Source organism: Lytechinus variegatus, chromosome 5 (genome assembly GCF_018143015.1).
Source record: "Lytechinus variegatus isolate NC3 chromosome 5, Lvar_3.0, whole genome shotgun sequence".
Lineage (NCBI taxonomy): Eukaryota > Metazoa > Echinodermata > Echinoidea > Temnopleuroida > Toxopneustidae > Lytechinus > Lytechinus variegatus.
This window is the reverse complement of record NC_054744.1, coordinates 2,227,613-2,251,702: the sequence shown is the minus strand read 5'-3', so window position 1 is coordinate 2,251,702 and position 24,090 is coordinate 2,227,613. Positions and strand designations below refer to the sequence as shown.

General features: G+C 37.0%; 1 protein-coding gene across 2 annotated transcripts in view; it reads left to right on the top strand.

Moving 5' to 3' along the window:
- The window catches only part of LOC121415050 (beta-1,4-galactosyltransferase 6-like), a 47,343-nt gene that overhangs the window by 9,751 nt on the left and 13,502 nt on the right, over positions 1–24,090 (top strand). The window contains exons 2-9 of one of the 2 annotated variants that reach the window (XM_041608124.1): positions 1,979–2,189; positions 3,573–3,647; positions 7,888–7,935; positions 9,864–9,969; positions 13,277–13,324; positions 13,878–14,152; positions 16,847–16,963; positions 19,741–19,931. In XM_041608124.1, coding sequence (XP_041464058.1) covers positions 13,297–13,324; positions 13,878–14,152; positions 16,847–16,963; positions 19,741–19,931 — 611 coding nt within the window. In that variant the 5' untranslated portion in view covers positions 1,979–2,189; positions 3,573–3,647; positions 7,888–7,935; positions 9,864–9,969; positions 13,277–13,296. The remainder of the gene's footprint in view (positions 1–1,978; positions 2,190–3,572; positions 3,648–7,887; positions 7,936–9,863; positions 9,970–13,276; positions 13,325–13,877; positions 14,153–16,846; positions 16,964–19,740; positions 19,932–24,090) is intronic. The other variant, XM_041608125.1, reaches the window with a different exon arrangement.

Sequence of the window (24,090 nt, the reverse complement as noted above, 5' to 3'; positions counted from 1 at the left end):
AATCTACCCACAGGATATGGAAAAAAATTTAATATTTCATGCGATTCCACCAGTCGATCCGGGGCGTCGATTATCGATCTCCGCCGTGCAGTGTGTGGAGTTTGCTTCCCCTTACTCGAGTCTGACCAGCGGCTGACCAGTATCTCCCGGGAAGTTTCGGGGCGGTGATAAGTCTGTTACGGCCAGTACTAGTAGTAGTACCACTACTTGTAGCATTTGCTGGTTATATTCCCTTTAGTGTCCCGCAATTAAATGAATCCCCTGCAGAATAGTGGACTACTATTCCGAACCCAAGACGAAACAGCTTTGACATTTCATTTGTTTACTCGATTACCGGTAATATCATGACTCATACGTGTATATTCATTAGGAAGACGTTCCTCATGAATATATAATTCAGTTCAGATGTCAAGAGGCTATTTAGTATATGGACCTATCTCGATAAAAAGGGAGTTTTGCAATCGCGACGGGAACGGATTTTACAACATAGAAAATCTATTGTAATAATCCCTTTATGGTGAGTTCGTGACAAAGCAGTCTTTGTCGTCCTGGGGAGTGTTTCATAAAAAAGGCTTGTCGGACGTTTTATCTGACAAGTCCCATTTTGTCCGACATTATCATAGGAACTGTACTTCTCAGTCAGTCAAAATCAAAGAAAGTTGTCAGATCTGACAACATGGCAACAATACCGATGAAACACTCCTCTAGGACTCTGGACAAACGACATATTCCATCAGCTCAGAATCTTACGACGATCAGTTGCCCCGTTCGGGGGGGGGGGGGGGAGGGGGTAGTCAAATATATACGGTACACATATGCATGACCCCCGGCCCCCCCCCAAAAAAAAAAACATTTAAAGATTTTTTTTCATTTTTGGACGCGGGACGCGACTTCAGGGTATAAAAAACATCGATTTTCAAGAAAAGAGATGGTTTTGTAAGACTGGTCAATGGTCAATCGCGGGATCAAACGTATTTAGGGTATGTTTTTTCCCCAAAGCTTTTTCCCCGGGGTCATATTCTGGCGACAACTTGTTTAGGGGCCAGAATGTGTAAATAAAGCCCACGAAAAACTTGTTTAGGGGGTTATTTTGCACAGAGAGAGAGAGAAAAAAATAATAATTTGATCACACATGTGTACAGCAATACATTTGACCATGATTTGACTGCCCCTGGTCCGTTTCACCAATTTTCGACAAAGAGCTCTCAGCTGTTCATTGTGATCTGACAAGCAATTTCGATAGATTTTCCATGTTGTAGAATCTGTCCCCGTAGCGTTTGCTGAAGCTCGTTAATGATACCGAGTCAAAACATGCATCGTGCTAAAAATAAATAAGCAAATAAAAAGAAAAAACATCGTTGATATACATGCTCATTGCAGTTCTAAAATAATTAATGAATGAATGCGGCTAAATTGCATGAAAGTAAAACATCTGGAATTTTAAAATAATGAAGTAGATATTTTTTGTTTGTCGCCCGTCTGCGATCTTCCTCTTACCATGCCTACCAATTAACAACGGCCGTCTATCCACTTTCTCGAGTCAAGGAGGTAACTCCTTGCTCAAGTCTATATACCGCTTTTTCATTCATAATGCAGTTACAACTGAATTTGATAGATCATTGATCTATGATTTGATCAGAGTTGAAAGGTTACGATATTTGGGTAAAAACGGAATAAAAAAAAAAGTATTTCATTGAATAAAAAATGCACCCAAACACTAAATATTTTCATTCATTCGTGCTAAATTCTTGCATAATGAATCAGTATTTAAACAATTTCATTCCCCAATTATCTGTGTTGAAACCTAGAGTGCTAGCAGACCCATTTCTACATAATAGCTCTGTTCACATGGAAAGTTTCGTATGGAAACATTTCAAAGAGATAAAGATTTTGGGGCGAATGCAATGCGAATTTGTTATAGCATTTAGATTAAGCCCTTATAATAAATATTGAATATCATTGATTTGTATATTTTCAGCTTTCCACCATTAATTGCTACTGGAATTTTAAGTTGAATCATTCAAAGATGGTGACAAGCCAGGCTCTTCCTCCTCCGAAGACATGTTCGTTCAAGGGCTGTTATTTCCTCATTACTCTACTTGTATTTCTCGTCACCGTCATTTGTTTATTTGGGATCTCGTCATTTGACACAGTGATCATCAAGAGTAGGACCATTGCAGAAAAGGGTGGTAAGTGATTGTAGAATGATACCGAACGGGTGGCGGTGCGGGGGGGGGGGGGGGTGTCAATTTGGATGGCCGACCTAAGAAAGGTTAAGAGTGTCCACACAAAATGAATCGTTATATGTCAGCCATTTGTCCCATAAAGGCGATTAACTCATTTTGTTCGCGAATAAACTTCGTTTCGATCGAAAGCCGATAAACTAAGTTTTTCGATCCTAAAACTCTACTTTTTAAAACTTAGCTAAAAAAACGCGATTTTTTCGGAAGAAAACTCTGATAAACTTAATATGAATTGAATTGAAATTATTTTCATACTTCACAAGATAACAAAATAATAACATAATACAATAAATACATTTGAATACAAAGATAATGGCAGTAAATAAAGTGAAATATGAAGGAACCTGCATAAAAAGCAGAGCTTGTAATGTCTGCAGGTTCCTTAAAGTAATTATGAAGTTCGTAAGGAGATCGGACACTAAAGAAAAATCAGACACACAAAATATGCACACAAATGAGAAAATAAATATATGCACACAAATGACAAAATAAATTTTCATCACCTTGGTTGTCTTGCATTGAAAACATTTCAAACAGCTCATGATTTGAAAGTATACGGGTATCCCAAGGTAATGGAATTGATGAGGATTGGCTTTTAAATGCCTTGAAATTGAGACTATCGGAAAGAATGGAGGGCAGCAAGATAGTTCAATCGTCTTTGTACTAATTACAGAATGTATAAAAATGAGCTAGTCTTTGAAAAGTATGTTTTAGTTTTAGATAATGCAGATGCAATAATCTCATGCACGTTTAGATATAGATCACATAGCTTACCTGTAAATAACAGTAGGTTTGATTCCTTTTTGTCCGATGAGGAAAAATGTATGCTCGTCTTTGGACATACGGGATGAATTTCATTATTTATTTGTATGCCCGTTTTTTAGAAAGGAACGAAGCCTTGCCAAAAATCTGATTCACAGACCATGTTCTGTACAGTATAATAACCTATTTACTGTAGAATAAAAAACTTTCTTCTGAAAAACAATGTGTAACTATCGCCTATTATGGGACAAATGGCCCGCCATACCCTTAAATTGTTTTTCATGCGATTCCACATATTCAAACATTTACAAATCGACCTTAATATTAGAAAGATGACTGGTTTCTTAAGTTTGGATTATAATGGAGTAATTCTTATCAACATATCTTAAAAAATAGTTTCTATTGAAATGACAAGTAAAATCGGTAGGCGGTCAAAATGTGTAAAGAGCGACTTCATACTGCCAAAATCGGGAGAGTTCGCAATTATGCTATGGAGCGCAAATCAATTTTTTTTAAAAGCCTGGATCAGTAAAATAGTCTGAATCTTAATTCAATTTTCTTTTATAGATATGCTAACACAAAACGTTGCAAAGCAGAAGATTCCATCTTTCAAAGTTGCACCCATCAAATCGTCGAAAATAGGTACGTATGATGTAGGACTTCTGGAGATTGTGAGACATGATCAAATTTCAAAATGCTTTAACTTACTTCATAATCTCTGAGGTGTTGTGGATCTGTTGATAAGTGTCCCGAATGTGAAAGGCCATGGGTTAATATCTTATTACAGTACTCATGTTCTTTGCGAGTCTTTTGTCTAAACCTACATTTGCCACTCATATCATTACAGTCATAGCCAATAATTTCACCCTTGTCTCGAGTATCCATTTTTTTGTACGATACTAGAAATAATAATTTCAATTTTGTATTACCAAAACGTGAATGTATAGGGAGCACTTTTTTTCCAATGGCATCCATTTTGCAATTCTCTTCTTACTCAAGTTAAAGCTATTACAAAATTTTCCACACTTTAAGAGTGCATTAAAGAAATATCTAAAACTGGAATCTACTCGAGAACAGTATTACCAGTAAAAAACCCCACACATTTTGTACAGTTGGTTTTCAGTAGATTATATAAAATACGTTGAAATATAATCTTGTATGTAAAGTAGATCACTGTTGTTTGCTTCAAGTTCATGCAGATTATTTGATTGATGGATATGTCGGGGTTTTTTTCAACCATGTTCTTTTACATGTAGTTTATGTATTTTGTTTTACAATAATGTTTTTATCCTATAATAGGACATAATTAGAAATAAGCCTTTCGGTTTTCATGGTTTATCCTGTCAAGATATTTTCCCATGTATTGTATCTTATATATAGTGTGGTACGGTATGTCACTGACACAGCTCCCGTAGGACTAGCGTGCCAAAATTGATTTTTTGGTTGTTTTGGCTTCAATAGGGTCCCCTTAGACCAAAAACGATGGGGGTCAAATTTTCAGACCCCTCCTTCCCTTTGTGGGGGGTCCTTTTTGGCGCCATATTGGCCTGTACAAAGCCCAATAGGATAATCCATTGCTTTCAACCTTATTTCTCACTTTTCTTTGCCAATTATAACTTAAAGTTGTCTGAGGTGTATGAGAATGAATATTTGATGATGTTGTGATGTCAATGTTTTTTAACTTTTACCATACGGGGGCGGACTTTACGAAAAATGCCCCAAAATTGTAAAATATTGCACCCAAAATATTATTTTTCCCTTTTTTGGCACTAAGATTAGGACAAAAGGATTACAAAATGAAATGAATATGTCTTGTTATACAATCCAACAACAGAGGAATATATCACATGTAATGTATATCATTATTTTTGGTCAATTGATGTAAAAATCACCCCCATTTCAGGATTTTATGCAGTGAAAACCTTACTACAACACTAGAGGGCGCCATAACTTATGATAAGCACTTCCCTAAAAAATCAAATTCAAGGCATTGTAATTTTATCAAAAAATTTGGAAGCTCACACATTTCAAGAGCAATTATTTCCAATGCCGATTCATAGTATGGGCATCTAATTTGTTTTGATTCTCGCCCCCCCCCCAACGGGGAATATAAAATACCCACTGTTATTTACAAGTGGACATGTAATATCCATCAAGAATATGGTTTCATGTTTAAACCATGATTTTTAAAGTCAGAAAATTAGTTACAACCGTTCGAGTGTTGTGGCCCAGTTGATTGGTCTTTTGACTTTGAAAGGGTCGTGGGTTCGAATCCCAGCCATGGCATAGTTTCATTCTGCAAGAAATTCATCAACATTGTGATGCACTCAACCCAGGTGAGGTAAATGGGTACCCGGTAGAAATTCTCTGAATGCGCGAAGGAATTCCTTGAATGCTAAAGCGCCTAGGCAGCCCATCTAAGGCAGGGTAATAATAATAATGGCAAGGCCCGCTGGGAGAACAGTTTTTAGAACTGAAGTAGCTTTCCTAGGTAAATATACCTATATTATTAATATTACCATATCATAACAAGGACAGTCATTGGTCTATGTCGGAAAATCCAAGATGTCGTGAAGAAATCTGAGTCTAAATGCAGATTTTGGTAGATTTTTAGTATATTATTCCTGAGGTCAATTAGTACTAACTACTGTTGAAAAACAATGTAAGTTCGGAAGTTCTCTAAACATCACATGTTATTTCAATAATGAATATGTGCATATGTGCGTGCGTGTGTGTGTGTGGGGGGGGGGGCTAAAATTATATTTTATGTGTTTTTTTCTGTCTATCAGTAATTGGAAATTAGCCGAGAAGTACATAATTGACAATTCGAATAGAAGTCCTTTAATCGTAAATTGTACTCTAGAACGAGTTTGAACAGTTTAAACAAGTGTTTAAAATCTTAAACAACAAAGTTTAATTTTCAGTATCTAATCTTCAATAAATTAAACAAGATTGTTTAAACTGTTAAACAACTACTGTAAGGTTCATATAGTAAACAGCGTTGTATAATATCTTAAACAGCGTTTTTACTGTGTAGGGGATATGGTTGGTAGGATGCTCGTCCAACTTGAAGCCTTCAGATATAGGCATTTTAGCTGTCTAGGGAGATGATAAAACACCATAAAATAATTCATTGTTTAACCGGGCGCAAAATTACTAATACTCTTGATTTTAGTGGGTCTCGATATAGGTGACACCCCTCCCCCTCAGGCAATAGGTGAGGGTGGGGAAAATTGGAACCCTATCATTTCGTGATAGATTGGACCCAAGTGAATCCAAAAAACCCCACAATTTTGGCACAAAAATCCTGCAGGAACTGTGTCATGATATACCGTACCACACTAATATCATCATGATAAGTTATGGCGCCCTCTAGTGTTGTAGTTAGGTTTTCACTGCATAAAATCCTGAAATGGGGGTGACTTTTACATTAATTTACCAATAATATCATATAAATTACTTGTGATGTATTCCTCTGTTATTGGACTGTACAACAAGACATATGCACTTCATTTTGTAATCTTTTTGTCCTAATTCTAGTGCCAAAAAGGGGGAAAATTACATTTTTGGGGTAATATTTTACAATTTTGGGGCATTTTTCGTAAAATCCGCCCCACTTATGGCAAAAGTGAAAAAATATTGACTTCACAACATTATCAAATATTCATTCTTGTACACCTCAGACAACTTAAAAATAAAATTGGCGAAGAAAAGTGAGAAATAAGGTTGAAAACAATGGATTATCCTATTGGGCTTTGTACAGGCCAATATGGCGCCAAAAAGGACCCCCCACAAAGGGAGGAGGGGTCTGAAAATTTGACCCCCATCGTTTTTGGTCTAAGGGGACCCTATTGAAGCCAAAACAACCAAAAAATCAATTTTGGCACGCTAGTCCTACGGGATGACACACCATACCGCACTAATATCCTGAGGATATACTTGACCAATAAAATCAACCTCTCTTCACCCGGGGTGTAGCAAATGTAAGAAATCGTTATACATAGGCCTACAGTGCGTCCCTCAAAAAAGGAAACCACTTCCGAGATAGATTTAACAATTATTAAACATTTGTTTACTATGAATTTGCTACTTATGGTAAAAGTGGAATCTCATATCTAATTTGAGACCAACAGCTTAGCAAATCATTCACGCATATAATATAAATAATAAATATTGAGGCTTATCACCAACGACTTGCGCCGCAGAAACTCACGTGTTAATCTGAATTCGCTCTTATTCTAGGGATCAGTGAGATAAAAAAGAACAAATGAACAAAAAATATGCTAATGAGCCAATCGTCAAATAAGCACGGCCGTCGTATCACGAACCAATCTTGTTCAATTTTTCTGCGCAACCTGGTTTTGACATTAGAATTTCAAACTCGTCTTGCTCATTAATGCGTGAAGTGTTTGTCATGTAGAGGAATTATTATTGTATGATCATGTTAATGAAATATCATAATGAATTTGCCTTTGAAGAAAAATATGTTGGAATCCCGGTTTCCTTTTTTCTGGGACACACTGTATGTGAAGGATTTTACCGAGTATCCGATCCAGGTAGCCGTATTAAAACCGCTGTATTATTTTGTTCCTATATTGATGAAATGCCAATGTTGTGCTGGTATGGGGTTTCTATTTTCATCTAATTTATCCTATTATTCACTTTTGGGGTGGCCTTTAAACTTGAACCTCAAGAGTGCTGCTGCCACATTGGCTGAAAGAGAATCACGTATAATACACTTTGAATTTACCCATCAAACACAAGGTGGTATTTAGATCAAGATACATCCACACCGAATGATATTATTATCTCGGCTGTGTGCTCAAATAAGCATTACCAATAACTGTGACGATATTTCGTTCTTTGTTGTATCTGTCTTTAGATATTACGAGAAATTTTACAAGCCAGGAAATTCCACCGCCGACAATAGGTAGGACTCATAATTCCTTTGATGACTGTTGAAATTACCTGCGCATTCATTTTGTATCTGTGTGAAACGAAATAAAACTTTGAAAATCAATGGGAGGAGGGGGGGGGGGGGCGAGGCGGTTCCGATATCGCATAAAAACATGAACATTTGATCTGGTTTTTTCTCAACATACATGCATCAAATAGCCGAATAATTGTGAAAGTTAATCTGTTGCGCAGTTCATAAAACACTGATCGTACAAAGTCCCTGAAATGTCTTGTCCTGACAAACAACAACTATACTAGTGTGATGTAAATGTTTATGTTGTATGGGTAAGTGTTAATTTTTCTCTTAATAATAATAATAGTAATGATAATAATGATACTACTACTAATAATAATAAAAACAATAATATCAATGATGATGATGATGATAATAATAAACAATAATAACAATAATAATGATGATAACAATAATGATAATAATAATAAAAATTTGTGCTGACATAACGCATAATGAAATAAAATTGCTCTATTCGCTTATACAGTTCTCGTATTTTACACTCCAACAACAAAAAAACACACACATTTTTTACGTCTTTAAACGATTTTCCAAATGTACTCGATCGTCATCTACTGGTAGTACATCACAATTAAGTCTAGTATATAAGTGATTAATTTATTAATGTACTCATTAATGTATTTATATATTCTATTCATTTATGTATTTATTTATTCATTAATTATTTAATACTGTTGCTATTCATTTTTGTCTCACCTGCATAGCAGAGCGAGACTATAGGCGCCGCTTTTCGACGGCGGCGGCGATGGCGGCGTCGTCAACATTGAAATCTTAACTTAGGTTAAGTTTTTGAAATGTCTTCATTACTTAGAAAGTGTATTAATCTAGTTCATGAAACATGGCAATAAGCTTGATCATGTATTACTAAACATCCTGCCTGAGTTTTAGGTCACATGACCACCCTAAGGTCACTTAGGTTGAACGAACTTTGACCATGTTGGGGGAATCAATATTTAAATTTTAACCAAGTTTAAGTTTTTGAAATGTCGTCATAACTTCTAAAGTATATAGACCTAGTTCATGAAACTTGGACATAGTGATGATAATGTATCACTAAATAGCCTGCCTGAGTATCAGGCCATATGATTAAGGTCAAAGGTCATTTAGGGTCAATAAACTTTGACCTTGTTAGGAGTATTTGTGGAATTGTCATCATACCTGACATTTTATAGATCTAGTTCATGAAACTTAGACATATAAGAGCAATTAAGCAACCTGAACATCCTGTGCTTGTTTCTGGTCTCATGACCAAAATCAAAGGTCATTTAGGGTCAATAAACTCTGGCCGTGTTGGGGCTTTTTGTTGAATTGACGTCATAACTTATAAAGTTTATGGATCTACACTTGTAGTTCATGAAACATAGACATAAGGGTAAACCTCATTTCCATTTATGCTCAATATTATACTGTTTTTGGTTTTACGAAGTAAGAATGCTCGTATGTAAAATTGTACTTGATTTGTATACTTTATATTACTTTGCATTATGTTTTGAATGGAATTGGAATAAAGAATTGAAAAAAATAATAATTATGAATGATTGCTTTGCACATGTTTTAGGTCACATGATCATGGTTAAAGGTCATGTTGGGTCAATGGACATAGTATTTTTTTCATATGAGTGTTTTCTTTTATGAAAAATTATTCAATAGCTATTTTCAAAGTCAGCACTGCTGTTATATCGAATCGTGCAATACAGGCGAGACTGCCAGAGGCGTTCCACTTGTTCATCTATTCACGTTTTCATCATCGCTATTGGAAAAGGGAGATACATCATGGCATAACAACCACTACCAGCATCATCACATTCATATCAGTTTAACTGACTCTGAAACTAATACAACATTTATTTTTGTTGTTTCTATTTAAGAGTCCAAACCTCTCAGACTGGACGGAGAACAGGCTCTCCCCAAAGAATGTTATTCCAGATCTCCATTCTCTGTTGCGTATTGATGATTCGTACAACACACATAGCGGTAGGTTGGTTGTAATGGTCTTTAAAAGGAAATCAAACCTTGGTCTTAAAATGTTGTGTGAAAGAGGGAAAAAAAACAAGTAAAACAGTCTTGCGATGTCTCCAGGATGCGTCGCGACTCCTCACATACATTTCCACTGTTGCAGAGATGTCGCGGATACTTCCCCGACTGCTGAGAGAGAGACGTCTCTACGACATCTCTGCGAAGTCTCAGAAACCTCTCTGAAACGTCGCGGATAACTGTTAGAGAACAGTATGGATGGTCAGACCTAACGGAGATGAATACTGAGTCTTGATCTCACCAATGGAGATGTCTCAATCTGCGACGTATGACAGACTACAGTCAGACGTTTCCAACTTAAGCTAATTTCACAATCGACGCACGACCATTTGCGACCTTTTGGTCGCACGATAGGCTGCAACAGGCATCAATCGCTATTCATCTCATTAGATCGCACAGAGGCTTTCACAGTTGTAACAGCTGTCGTACAACAAACGCAAGCAGTAAACCCCGTGCACGAGTAAGTCGAATATGCTCGTATTGTGCTCGAGCGAGTGGTCGTGCCATCACATGCGAGTGTTGCACGAGGGATTGCAAGTGGTTTCATATCAGTCTCAATAGTTGCACGACTGATTCTTTGGTCGTGAGAGTCGACATGGGACAATGTGATTGCTCGTACGTTTGAATGAAACCATTGCGAGTGTTCGTGTGAATGATTAGAGGTATAGACCAATTCGAACTCAAAGCAATGTAATATAGCAGCCATAGGCTGGGGCTTCCATGCAATGGGCTGTCAGCAAACCTGAAATGAGCTAGGTGCGCGTATGTACATATCCTTTTATTTGAATGAGCTAATAAATCAAACCTACACCATTACAGAGTTATGTAACAATTAGCTATCCACAATTAAACTACATCCTCAGAGTGTACGGGCTGAGGGAGCAATGTCCATTACCCTACTTTCTCTAGGTTTTATTTCGGAAAAGTTTTATTTGTGTTTTAAAAGACAAGAATATAAACTTATCTTGCCCTTTCAATTTCCTGCAGTTTATATTACAATTTTATCTTATATTTTCTGCCCTTTCTTTTTTTTTTTATTTATTATTAACTCTTATTTTGTAACACCGAGGAACGGTCGCATACATGCGATTGCAACGGTAGTGCAATGTTGTCAGCCGCGTTGCGATCGGCCTTGCAACAGTCTTATATGAATTATCGCACCCAGTCGCAAGACTGATCTCTTTAGGTCGCTAGCACATGTGCAAGTGTTGTACGACCTCCAGTCGACTAAATACGAATACTTAGTTGTGTCACCTCTCGCATCAAGTATAACAATGTTGAACAACACTCACACGATGATCGCCCGACCCAGTAGCTGACCTTGACCCGGAGGAGACAAAGCATTGGAGGGGCACAGCATTGTTCACACACAATACAGTGCCCCTCCAATGCTTTGTCTCCTCCGGGTCACGGTCCGCCACTGGCCCGACCAATATACGATCTGATGCGAGTGAATCGATCGTATTTGATCGTGTTTGGATTTTGAACATGTTCAAAGTTCAGATGCAACCAGTGACGACCACCTCGAGTTCGTGCGATAGTCTACAGCGACTGCGAGTGCTCGCAAGACACCAAGAGATCCGGGTCTTGCAACCAGATAAAAAAAAACTGTTACAGGTGGTCCTAAATTGGTCGTACGTCAATTGTGAAAGGGGCTTAAAGAAACGACCAATCCAGACAAGGCGGTAAACCTTTTGCCTGAAAGTGGCGGGAATATTGCTACAGAGTCTCCAAGTAGCGCAGGTACTCAAGCAACTCTTCCCAACAACGGGGAAATGCGTTGATCATGTTGATTGTAGAGCAATATGTCGCTGAGTCCTGGCCCGGAGGTGAACGAACCTTACGGTGTCGACACGTCTGGCATTTATACTAATGAAACAATTAACAGTATCACATTCAATAATCCCAAACAATGACTTTGCAACATAGGACATCAAACAAAATTTCATTCTCGACTTGAGAGATTGTCAGCCTAACACCCTAAGTCTATTTTCATACGTCATTTGTTGGCGTCTTTGTTTATACGAGTAGCCCGTTTCTGTACATTCTCTTTTTCCAAGTAGTGTCCGTTGGTGAGACTACTTGGTCTAGGGTATCATTGTTTGCTTCAGAAGTGATGTTTGTTGTTTACTGATCAATTAATATTTAAAGATTCTTCACTAAAAACCAATGAAATATTATGAAACGCACAGAGTCAACCATAAAAGCACAAAGTGACAAAAATCCTCATTTGACTTGATTTGACATGCAGTGTGTGAGAGAGACTGAGAGAGAGGTCTTTGGGCACGCCTGAGTGCTTTCTGAAACGATTTTTCATCTTTAAAAAAAATAAGGTCAGTTTGAATCCTGATAATTACCCTTTACAGTGGAAGCGCCGTGGTGTAGCGGTTCTGACTCTCGCCTTGTAATCAGAGGGTCGTGTGTTCGAATCCCACCATGGCCTAGCGCCCTTTGGCAAGGCGTCAATCCACACTTTGCCACTCTCACCCAGGTGCTAATTGGGTACCGGTAGGAAACAACTGTCATTGTGGTTGGTTTAGCAAGTTTGCGCCTAACAGGCTGCTTGGAATGCTATGAATCCAGTGACCGGGTAATAATAATTGTGAAGCGCTTTGAACAGTCGTAGATTGATAAAGCGCTATATAAATGCCAATTATTATTATTATTACATGTATTTTGATATTAAATTGCTACTGTGTTTGAAGAGCATAAGTGAATAAATTGTAAATGATTGTAAAAAAAAATCCATTCTGATTACAGGTCTACCCAAACTTTTGACTAGTACTGTATGTATGCCTGAATTAAATAGACCACAGACTGCATTCAGTTGAAATTTCTGCCACCGTTGATCATTGCCAAACTAAGATATATAGATGGCCTACACACATCAATCACCAAAAAATGCCAATAATGATAATTGACCACGAATCTAATCAGATTTGGAGTAGAGTCTTTAAACAGTTCTTTAGCTATCGCGATCAAGAACGATGTAATTGGGTACGTCTGTAATCTTTGACTTTGATACCCTAAAACTAATCAGATCTTTGTCAATCCTATAGTCACACTTGGATCAAGTTTAAATTGAGATGTAAAACAGTTGAAAACAAACATCACTTCTGAAGCAAACAATGATACCCTATAGACCTAGTGGTGAAATAATCATTTAAAATATTACTTTAAATGATCTGAATTATATTCATCACGAGAGACTAATAATCTAACGCCCTTTTAATTTTCTCTTGTTCAGATTCAGAAAATAAAGAGTGTATGCGTCCCAACGAACAGGGAACAAACGGTAAGATATTATATATGATTTTCAGTGACTATTATAACCTACTGTAAGTCATTGCAATCGATTCAGTTGGGACAAATATTCTTCAGAATCTCCCTGCTTGTATAATTGAAGATTAAAAGTGTCATCCACATGTCCAGATAATCAGCTTCTCCTGTCTGCCTCCCGCATAGGGTAATAATCGAGGGGGGGCTTTTCATGGAAAGACATGTCGGATGTTTTATCTGACTAACGCTCTTTTATCCGACAATTATCGTAAGGTCGATTTTCAGCCAAGCCAAATCAAGGAATGTTTTTAGATCTAATATCGGACAAACATTAATGATTGACATGTCCAGGGTCCCCTCGCATAAAAGTTTATATTGTTGTAATCCTCGTTACCATGGTAGTTATCATTGGATGGCAAAGTTACCATAATAGTAACTTTTATGCAACGGGGCCCATCATGTGTAACATCTCCTCATCTGATCACTTTCAATCTCCCATATAGTTTGAAAATTTTGCAACCTAATCGTGAATTTCTGTTTTATTTTGTGTATAAAACCCATCTGTTCAGGTTCTGACTACATCGCAGATATCAGTCGATCTAATTTTGTAACGACCGAAGAAAAAGTTTTCAAGGATTTGGCGGAGAAGGCCAGAGATTTAACGCGTGACGCCAATGAACACTTGAAAATCCTCCTGAAAGACAGGTACAACAGCACCCTCAACGATAAAGCTGACGCAAAGACGGAACCAGCAGCACAAGCCGGAATGGGGATGACAATAGGGTCATACATGTACTTCCCTGGAGGTCACTGGGTACCCATGCATTGTAAAGCCAAGTGGAAGGTTCGTGAAGATTCATGAATTGCCACCTTTCGCAAACCTCATGGACGGTAAAGTTAGGGTCCCTTACACAAAAGTTAATGATAAATCATACACTTGATTTTTAAGATTGATTGTACATTATAGTCAATAGAATCAAACGGAAAAAAACTGTTCTACAATCATTGCTAAGCTTCGTGTTACAGGCCCTATAGATCTGCTTTTCGTGTGCAAAATTCTTTCATGCGAACCAGCATGCCATTCCAAATGTTGAAATCCCGCTTTCATGTATGTACGGCTGATAGCACATTATGCCTGCCTGAGCTCACGGCGGGACTTTACCTGTACCATGGCTATATGACTCCAGCTGGCTACCGACTGGTATCTACTCGTCAATGAAAGTGGGCTCCTGGGCGGCCTCTCGAGCTCTGGGAGGAACCAAATGTGGCTCTGGAAAGTCGTCCTAAATCGGATATATCACTGTTACCATAGTAGCAACCAAAATTTTGCACACGAAACGCAAATTGAATGTTTCCGTTCCAGATGCGAAACGAAAAAAAATCTCATTTCACATATGTTGTATTGAAGGACAGAGTTTTACGACCATGACGACGGGCCGTAAAGTCTCTTCCAAAATTAACTACCGTCGTAATTCAGCGTTCGCGTTCTCCAAAGAAAGGTCGGGAATGTTGTTGGTCGCAAAGACATGATGCTAGTAATTCGAGAAATAATAATAATGGTGAAAATGATGAAGTTGATGATGGTGACGATGGTGATGACGATCCAGGCCAATAGACATTTGATATAGAGTATTTTCCTTTCGGTGATGATAATGATAACGATGATGATGACGATGATGGCGACGATGATTCTATCAATAATAAAGCATATTTTACATGACTGAGTATTTATCAGCTTTAAATTGACACCTTCCTTGCGTCACAGAGTTATGGTACATAACCTAGTTTCCCCCCTAATATTTGGATTTTTAATGTACAAGCACGAAACATTTTTGTTGTAAGGTTTTTAATTCATCAGTTTTCCCTTCGTTATTTCAGAGAAATCCTATCCCCTTTTTAAACTTTTTGTGAGTTACTGGCTTCACAGATTAACTGCTTTGCTTCAATTTATGTCATTCACTCCTAACTTTTGCACCAACATCTTCAACGTTTTCGCAGTACCTCACAGTTGACGCTGCACGTCTTGCATTACTCTTCTAATCATTGCGGGGTTGTGACGAAGGACATTTATCTTATGCTCCGCTTATGCTAAACATGTGCCTGCAAATCACCAAGGATATGCTGAGTAGCTAAACACCAGTTATGTAAAATTTACTCGAAAAAAAGTTATCAGAAGGGTAACATATCACTAATTTTTTTAGGGAAAATATCTGATGAAACCAAAACCTTACAACAAAGTTGGTTTCGTGCTTGTACATTAAACTTGGAAAAAAGGTGGGTTTTGTACCCTTTGCATTCGATGGACCACAACTCTGTATCCCGTGACAAATGTGACGCAAAGAAGGTGTCGAATTAAAGTTACTCAATGATGTGGAATAGAAGTCACAAGAATGAATCATGTATTTGTGATGTAGCTTACCTCTGACCTTCGGTACCTTTTTTTTTTAGAAACGCCCTGTGTAACCGGGAAATTTGCTAATGACTGGTAGTATAATGGCTAGTTCTATTGATCGGTCACTTTTTAGACATGAGGGTGGTTTATCAAGTAACAAGGATAGATATCTTATAAAGCATATAATACACATCATTATGTGCGGGTATTAGCACATACTGTTTTAACCTTTGAAACAGTAAAAAGAGTTCTAAATTTATCCATGAATGATAAGGAACTGGACTAACCTACACAGGTCATCTCTCAACACTAAAGGAATGTCCAGTTTCAAGGAGGCTGCTCACCCTGTCGATTCCAGGACATCTACCCCTGGACCATCCTTCCTTTAGGATGTCCGGGATGGATGTCCGAGGGAGGGGGGGGGGGTAGATGTCAGAAGGGTAGATGTCTGGGGGTACATGTTCGGGGGTGGATGTCTGGTGGGTAGATTTCTGGGGGTGGATGTTTGGGGGAGTGGATGTCCGGGGGTGGATGCCCTAGGGATAGATGTCCTAGGAGGTACTAGTTCTAGGTGGTTCTTGTCCGAGGGGATGGATGTCCGGGTATAGATGTCCGAGGGGTAGATGTCTGTGGGTAGATGTTTGGGGTGGATGTCCAGGGGGTAGATATCCGGGGTCGGACGCTCGGCGGTAGATGTCCTGGGCTGGATGTCCAGGTGGTAGATTTTCTGGATACCCACCCCGCCATTAGAATTATTCAGATTTATTTCCAACAGTTTTTCCTGTCGGTTTGAATACCTTGGTTTTTACTTGCACTCGGCATAAAATATTTTACTGTAAATATGAATTGCAATGTCTACGCATCACCATCCCTGCACTTCATGACACTCCTTCCAGTGGCTCACTTCATTTCATCGTCCCAGTATAATTTCCTGTATGAACTGCCAAAGGGATTATTTCATGAAGTATCAAAACGCCCTCGGCTCGTCCTCGGGCGTGTAAGAACTATTCCAAATGTACCTCTTGTGTGTAATTCATAGTAATGCCCCATGCAGTGAATTGTATTTTTTGCACTTTACTCTTCTCCCAATAATGCTCTATAAGTCCATCAATGTGTGTCTATTTCTATTTTGTTTTAAATCGTCAGGTAGCCGTGGTCATTCCCTATCGAAACCGCAGTGATAATCTCAATGTCCTTACAAGAAACCTAATACAATTCCTGAAGGGGCAAGATTTGGAATTCGGAATCTTTGTCGCGGAGCAGGTAAATTCAAACCCTTAATAATTGATCAAATTGATAACACATTCAAACCTATAGGGGAAGGCGGGGTAAGTTGTGACAGTTTTTGCTTTTTGCATGTTAGAATTGATATGATTAATAATCTTGTCGAAATAAGTACCTTGCCTTGAAATTTCATTCTTCTGAAATATTTTCCACCTATATATAACTTTCTACCCCAACACTGAAAGTCATCGTGACCTTTGAAAAAACCGATGTCAAATGGCTCAACTTGCCCCATATATGGGGTAAGTTTGAGCCACCTTCTGGGGTAAGTTGAGCCACAAAAACTATGTACAAAATGTATGGGGGGGAACCAGCATGTCAATTTTTTGTTTAAAGTCTTTTCACTTGCTAATTCTCTTAATACTAACATCCTGTAAAAGGAAAAGAGCAGTCATGTAAATTTGTTCCTTTCAGCCTGCATTTCAATCTATTTTTATGGTTTGTTTGTTTTTTAAGATACATTACCATAGGAATTACCATGGCTCAACTTGCCCCATGCTATTTGGCTCAACTTACCCCAGTCCGAACTTAGTGCGATAATTTTGTATCCACACATTTATTATGCATTCATCATATAAAAGACTATGACAAGAATGAAGATCCATACCTGGACTAATGATATTGTTATCATGTCTTTGTTATATTTAAAGACGTGTGTGTTTATAAAGCACTTATCTATTTCACACTCTTTTTTACTTTTTTGGCTGAAATTCATATTTTTCCCTCTAAAAAACTACTTTTTGTTTCAAAGTTGGAAACAATGTGGTGGGGTTAGGGGTTATGCTATGGGTCATCAATACATGACACCACCACAATGTCTGACTCATTCATTATTGGCCTGGGGCTGGTGGCTCAACTTGCCCCTATGCTCAACTTACCCCGCCTTCCCCTACACAGTGCGTATCATAAGAATTTTAGAAATCACAATTATATTTCCAAATATGAAATTTATTTTTAACGATGATAGACTCGTCTATATTATTACATCAAAGACACAATCACATTGTTCGATACAATAATATTTGGTCATACTATCTAGTTTAAAATGACCCTCAAATGTAATGAATATCAACTGGGAGTTGTGGCGAGCGCCTGTATAATCCAAGCTGTGGGGAAGTTACAAATTGATCACGTTTTTCGGATGGTGACGTTAAAGGTCGGTCCCAGACGTAAATAATCATATCTGATTGATACACGTCTGTCAAAAACTAAAAATACACACATATCGCCATATCAAGGTTTTACCGATCTAATTATGTAAATTTATTTAATTCTTACCTATTCATTAAAGCCTGTGTATAGCTTTGGTAAAGGGTCAATAATGTGATTGATAATCGAATATCATCTAATATGACAGTCTTACTGAAGCGTAGAGACCGTTAGATATTTTTCCAAGTGCACTTCTCTGAGAAAATTTCAAATATTCAAATCTTGGATATATAGCGCCCTCTCTCGGCGATGCTTGTTTTAAATTTAAAAAATAGGCATTCAAGCACTTATCTTATAAATTTAGTGATAAGATATCCAAAAGTTACAGGCAAAGAACATATCTTGAAAGTTTCAGCCCATTCCATGATTTGGAATAGGATTTAATTGAAAGACAAAAACACACAGATATTTTAATTTGATCGGGTGACCCGATCAAGTTAAATTTCCATGTAAAATCGCAAAATTTATCCTGTAAAACACATTTTCATTTTATATCCTCCACATCATAACTGTTATAGGGCATATCCATTCATATTATCTATCAATGAATTGGAATAGTGATAGGTGCATTTTGGTGGATTTACCAAAACTATACACAAGCTTTAAGTGCTTGTGCCATTATAATCGGGTTATCACGTAACCTGACCATTATAGAAAAGGGCTATAAATTCCCAAAAGGTTGGGTTCAGTTTAGCCGACGCTTTGTGCAAATGGTAAGCCAAATTTACAAAGGGCATAAGCCTTCAATGAAAGCGCACAGCAAATGTTAATTATGGGAGCTTAAAAGTGCAACCCAGATGTTCACATAATCATCTCGTCAGGTCTGCAACCCTTGACAATATTTTGTATCTTGTCATGTCTACATCCCATGGGGAGATGATCAGATGACAGAATCTTGGATCTCGTCATGTCTACATCCCATGGGGGAGATGATCAGATGACAGAATCTTGGATCTCGGCATGTCTACATCCCGTGGGAGAGATGATCAGATGACAAGATCTTGGATCTCGTCATGTCTACATCCCGTGGGAGAGATGATCTTGGCTCCGTAACAAAAAGAATAGCTATCAATCGATAAATGAACTGACCAATCAATATCAATGTTACACGCGTCTTTGGTTTAAAATACTGACCAGGGACCAATCAGTGCGGTTCTTTCATATTTGCAATCCATCGTAAACCTTTGTGTTACGGAGCCCAGATTTCAAGAACTTGGATCTCGTCATGTCTTCATCCAGTGGAAAAGATAATCAGATATCATGATCTCGTTACTCGACATGTCTACATCTTTTAGAAGAGATAACCAGATGACATGATCATGGATCCAAGATCTTGTCATCAGGCACTTTTAAGCTTCCATAGTTATAGTTGCCTGATATAGTAAATTGTTATTTTCTCTGATCTTGATCTGAAAAAGTGTCGAAAAATCCCCTCAATGTCATATTATTGCAAAGACTGGTTTTGACTTTCTATTGAATTAGAGTTCACAACCTCATCGTTTCCTTTCTTTGATCACAATTCTATGATGTGTTTTATCATTATTTAGAGTTTCTCTGAAATAATGAATAGGGGCATGATGAGAAACATTGGTTTTCAGATGGCATGCTTGAGTGGAACAAAGTGGGACTGCTTCGTGTTCCATGACGTGGATTTTGTTCCCCTCAATTCTACAAACTACTACGGTTGCGATAGCTTCCCAGTACATTTTGCCAACAGGCTGGAAATATTCAACTACACGTAAGTTTTATTATGTCCTATTCTGGAATCATTTTGTTTTGCCTTGTTCTTGTAGCGTTCTGTTATGTCTTTTACTTGTATAATTTTGTTCGCGTTGTCCCTTTTCTTGCCATATCTTGTTGTTATCCACACTGTTTGTTTGTTTTTGTTTGTTTTATTTCCGTATATAAAATAACAAATACAAAGTACATATACATATAACATGAGATGATGACTCAGAGGTCAATGTTAAAATACAAGAATAAAAAGGTAAGGCAATAAAGTTAATTATACGGCTGGTAATCCATTTTCAGCTGCAATAATGCATTGCTGCTGGTCTTCCATGGAGCCAGTTTACTTGCAATATTTATGATTACCATAATGAAAAGGAAGTTGACCTTCAGACATAAAAGTGAACTCATTAAAAAAAAAGAAAAAATAAAACATATAACCTACACTTACCCCCCCCCTCCCCCGGTACAAATCAGTGATTTAGTTTCATTTAGCACAGATATATTTCAAAAATGTATTTTTAAAAGAATTAAAAGTGGTGACATTACGCACGTACAAAGGGATTCTGTTGAATTCAGAGGCATCTCGGTAAGAGAAAGATCTTTTACAACTATTGGTTCTAGGTCTGGGTAAACATATGTTATTTTCATTTCTAAGAGGGTAAGGAGTAGCTTTTGTACGAAACATACTTTTCATATATTCAGTGGACATGTTGTTACTAATCTTATACATGAATAATATCAAGTGAGTATACTGTCTCTTTTGAATAGTGTCCCAACCCAGAATAGAATGAATTTGAGAGGTTGAAGTGTGTGAATAGGGGTCAATTTTCAAAATTATTCTTCCAGCTCTATTTTGATTTTTTTGAAGTTGGTCAAGAAGAGATTTGGTAGCAGATTGATAGATAATGTCACCATAATCAAAATGAGGTAAAATTATTGAGTTATATATTAACTTTAATTCTGACAAATTTACAAAATGCTTTAGCCGTGCAATATAACTAATCATTCTCCCCAGTTTTTTTACATAAATAATTTACGTGATCGTCCCACTTCATGTTTTCATCCACAAAGACACCTAGATACTTAAATTTTTTCACTTGAGTCAGTAAATGACAGTCAATTTTTAGTTGTAAATGTTGTGACCTTTTAAGCATTTTAGGCGTTCCAATCAATATGCTTACGGTTTTATCATAGTTTATTTTAAAATTATTCATCTTCATCCATGCAGATAAACTTTCAAGTTCCTTATTAAGGACGCGTTCAATAACTCTAACATCTTTATGTGAGAAATATATATATATGTGTCGTCAGCATATAGGTGTACAGTGGACTCTTTAAATACAGAAATTATATCATCGATAAATAGTAAGGGTCCAAGGAGAGATCCCTGGGGTACTCCCTTAAAAATGACCTTTTCTTCTGATAAAATTCCATTAATGGATGTAGGAATTCTTCTATTAGTCAAATAACTTTTGAACCAATGCAATTCATTTCCAGATATACCAATATTTTTAAGTTTGGATAAGAGAATTGCATGATCGACCAGGTCAAAAGCCTTTTGAAGGTCTATAAAAATAGCCCCTGTATACTGTCCATTGTCCATACAATGAAACTAGTCATCCGTTACCTTAGCGAAAGCAGTAATGGTTGAGTGTTTCGGACGGAATCCAGATTGAAAGGCAGAAAGTAAAGAATGACTTTGAATATAACGAAGCAATTGCTTCTGCACAATTTTTTCCATTAATTTAGACACAAAGGGTAGAATCGATATCGGTCTATAGTTGTTAAATTCAAACTTATCACCTTCTTGTGAATAGGAACAATTTTGGCTACTTTCCATTTCTCAGGTACAACACCATCATATAAAAATTTATTTATCAAGAAAGTAACAGGTTCAACTAAAACTGAGATTGATTCTTTGATTATATATACTGAAATACCATCTAGACCAACAGACTTTGTATTCTTCAAATTATGAACCTCTTTCAAGACATCGCTTTCAGAGACAGATGATAATCGAAAATTTTCATGGAGAGTGGACGCTACATGATCGTGGTGTACAGTTGACTCACCAGCAATTTCTAACGCCACATTTGCAAAGTGATTGTTAAAACCATTAGCCACTTCCTCTGACATTACTTTTGGAAAAGTGCTATTACATGAGTTGTTTTTGCCCATAACAGATCTTAACATTTTCCAAGAGTCATTTCTATTCGTCAAATTTGATAATTTGTCACAATAATATGTACGTTTAGATTTCCGGATGACAAAAGTGACCTTATTTTTCAGAGTTTTATACAATTTCCATAAATCATCGTTTTTAGATTTGGCCTTTCTTTGAGCTTTATCTCTTTCTTTCATTGAAGACAAGATCTCATTATTCATCCAAGGAGAAGATTTTTTACGAATGCGCTTAGATTTTAAGGGCATATGTTTATTAACAACTTCTAATAGCATTATTTCCCACTTATTGACAGCGTCATTGATATCATCAAAATCTTTTATTATCCTCCAATTTTTATTACGAAGGTCATTTCTAAAAGACTCTAAATCAACATTTTTGGATTTTCTATACCTTATATAAGTTTCACAAGACGAGAACTTTTGTTTGGATTTCCATATAAAATAACTAATGTAATGATCACTCATCCCATTACATAACACACCATGAGCTTTCACTTTATCCATGTTATTAGTTAACATGTGGTCAACAAGCGTAGAAGATGAATCTCTCACTCTGGTACATGAAGAGTCATTTATAAATTTTAGCGAATATACAGTATTAATTTGGTCAAAGATCTTGGTGTTTCCATAAAATGGTTTTTTTCGTAATATCACAGTTAATATCACCCATGACAATAATGTCACAATCAAAACTACAAGCAAATTCTAAAAATTGTTCATATTGATGAAATACCTCAATTCTACTATTAGGTGGCCTGTACCAATTAAAGAATAATAACGGTTTAGTGTTTCTTAAGTGGATCCGTAAACATATTGCCTCTAACCCAGAAAGAGAATTATGGTTAATCAACTCAACATGCAAAGATTCGTGCATATAAACTGCCACCCCGCCTCCATTCCTATCACGGTCCGCACGAATGATAGAGTAATGAGGTATTTCAACTTCACTATCTAAAATGGAGCAATCCAATCTAGTTTCGTTTAAAGCAAAAGCGTGTATGTCATTTACATTAAAAATATGTTTAATTTCATCGTAATTTTTCAGAAGGCTGGCTACATTCAAATGAACAAACTTAATTCCTTTATCAGACAGCTGATCATATTTCAAACAAATGTTGTCTTTCATTTTACGAAGATGTGTAATATTATCAGTTTCAGCATATACTTCAACGCTTTCTTCTACAGTGCGTATCAAAAAAAAGTTTACACTTTGGAAAAGTCCTGGGAATTAAAAAATACACAACACGTGGGTAATTTTTTCACATATAATCTTGGGTTTGGGTCTCATCTATCCAACGAAAGTAAAAGTTTTGTCAGAATGTTATACTTGAGTGAGCACTGTCCATTTCTGTAAAGCTCGCAGAAATCTGATTGCGCAAAAATGCTCGTTTTCATGCTGTGTCAAGTCGAAAGGACGAAATCAAACTGACAGTACGAAAGATTTATCATACATTTCCCTTGCACTTTTAGTCAATTGGAGTAAAACGGATACATTCAAGCATTTTGTGACAATTTTGCCACCCAAATTGAAATATCAACACTCAATAAGCACAACCTTTACCCTATTTGTGCCAGCTGGATCTGAGGACATAACTGAATCTGAACAAAAGTTTATATCAGACATCTCCAGCATTTTTTCACTAAGTTTTTATCATTGAAAGTTAGTTTAAATTTCATTTTCCATTTGATACTTGTTTCTCCACACTTTTCCCAAGCTTAGCAATGATTAACAAAATGAAAATCAAGCTTAAGCCATTCCATGTAAATCACAGCTCAGTGTAAAGCAAATATCGTCACGATGGCCTCGGTGTGTGGGGGAGTGGGGTGGGGCAAAATGCACTCTTCGAAGTGTTTTGGGCAAGGAAACAAGTCAAACAATGTAGAAGATATCTTCAAATCAATTTTACTAGCTAAATTCCATGTGTTCTTCATGATTAAGGTCTACTTTCATTCGCATAACTATTTCAAATTTCTGCGCAAAT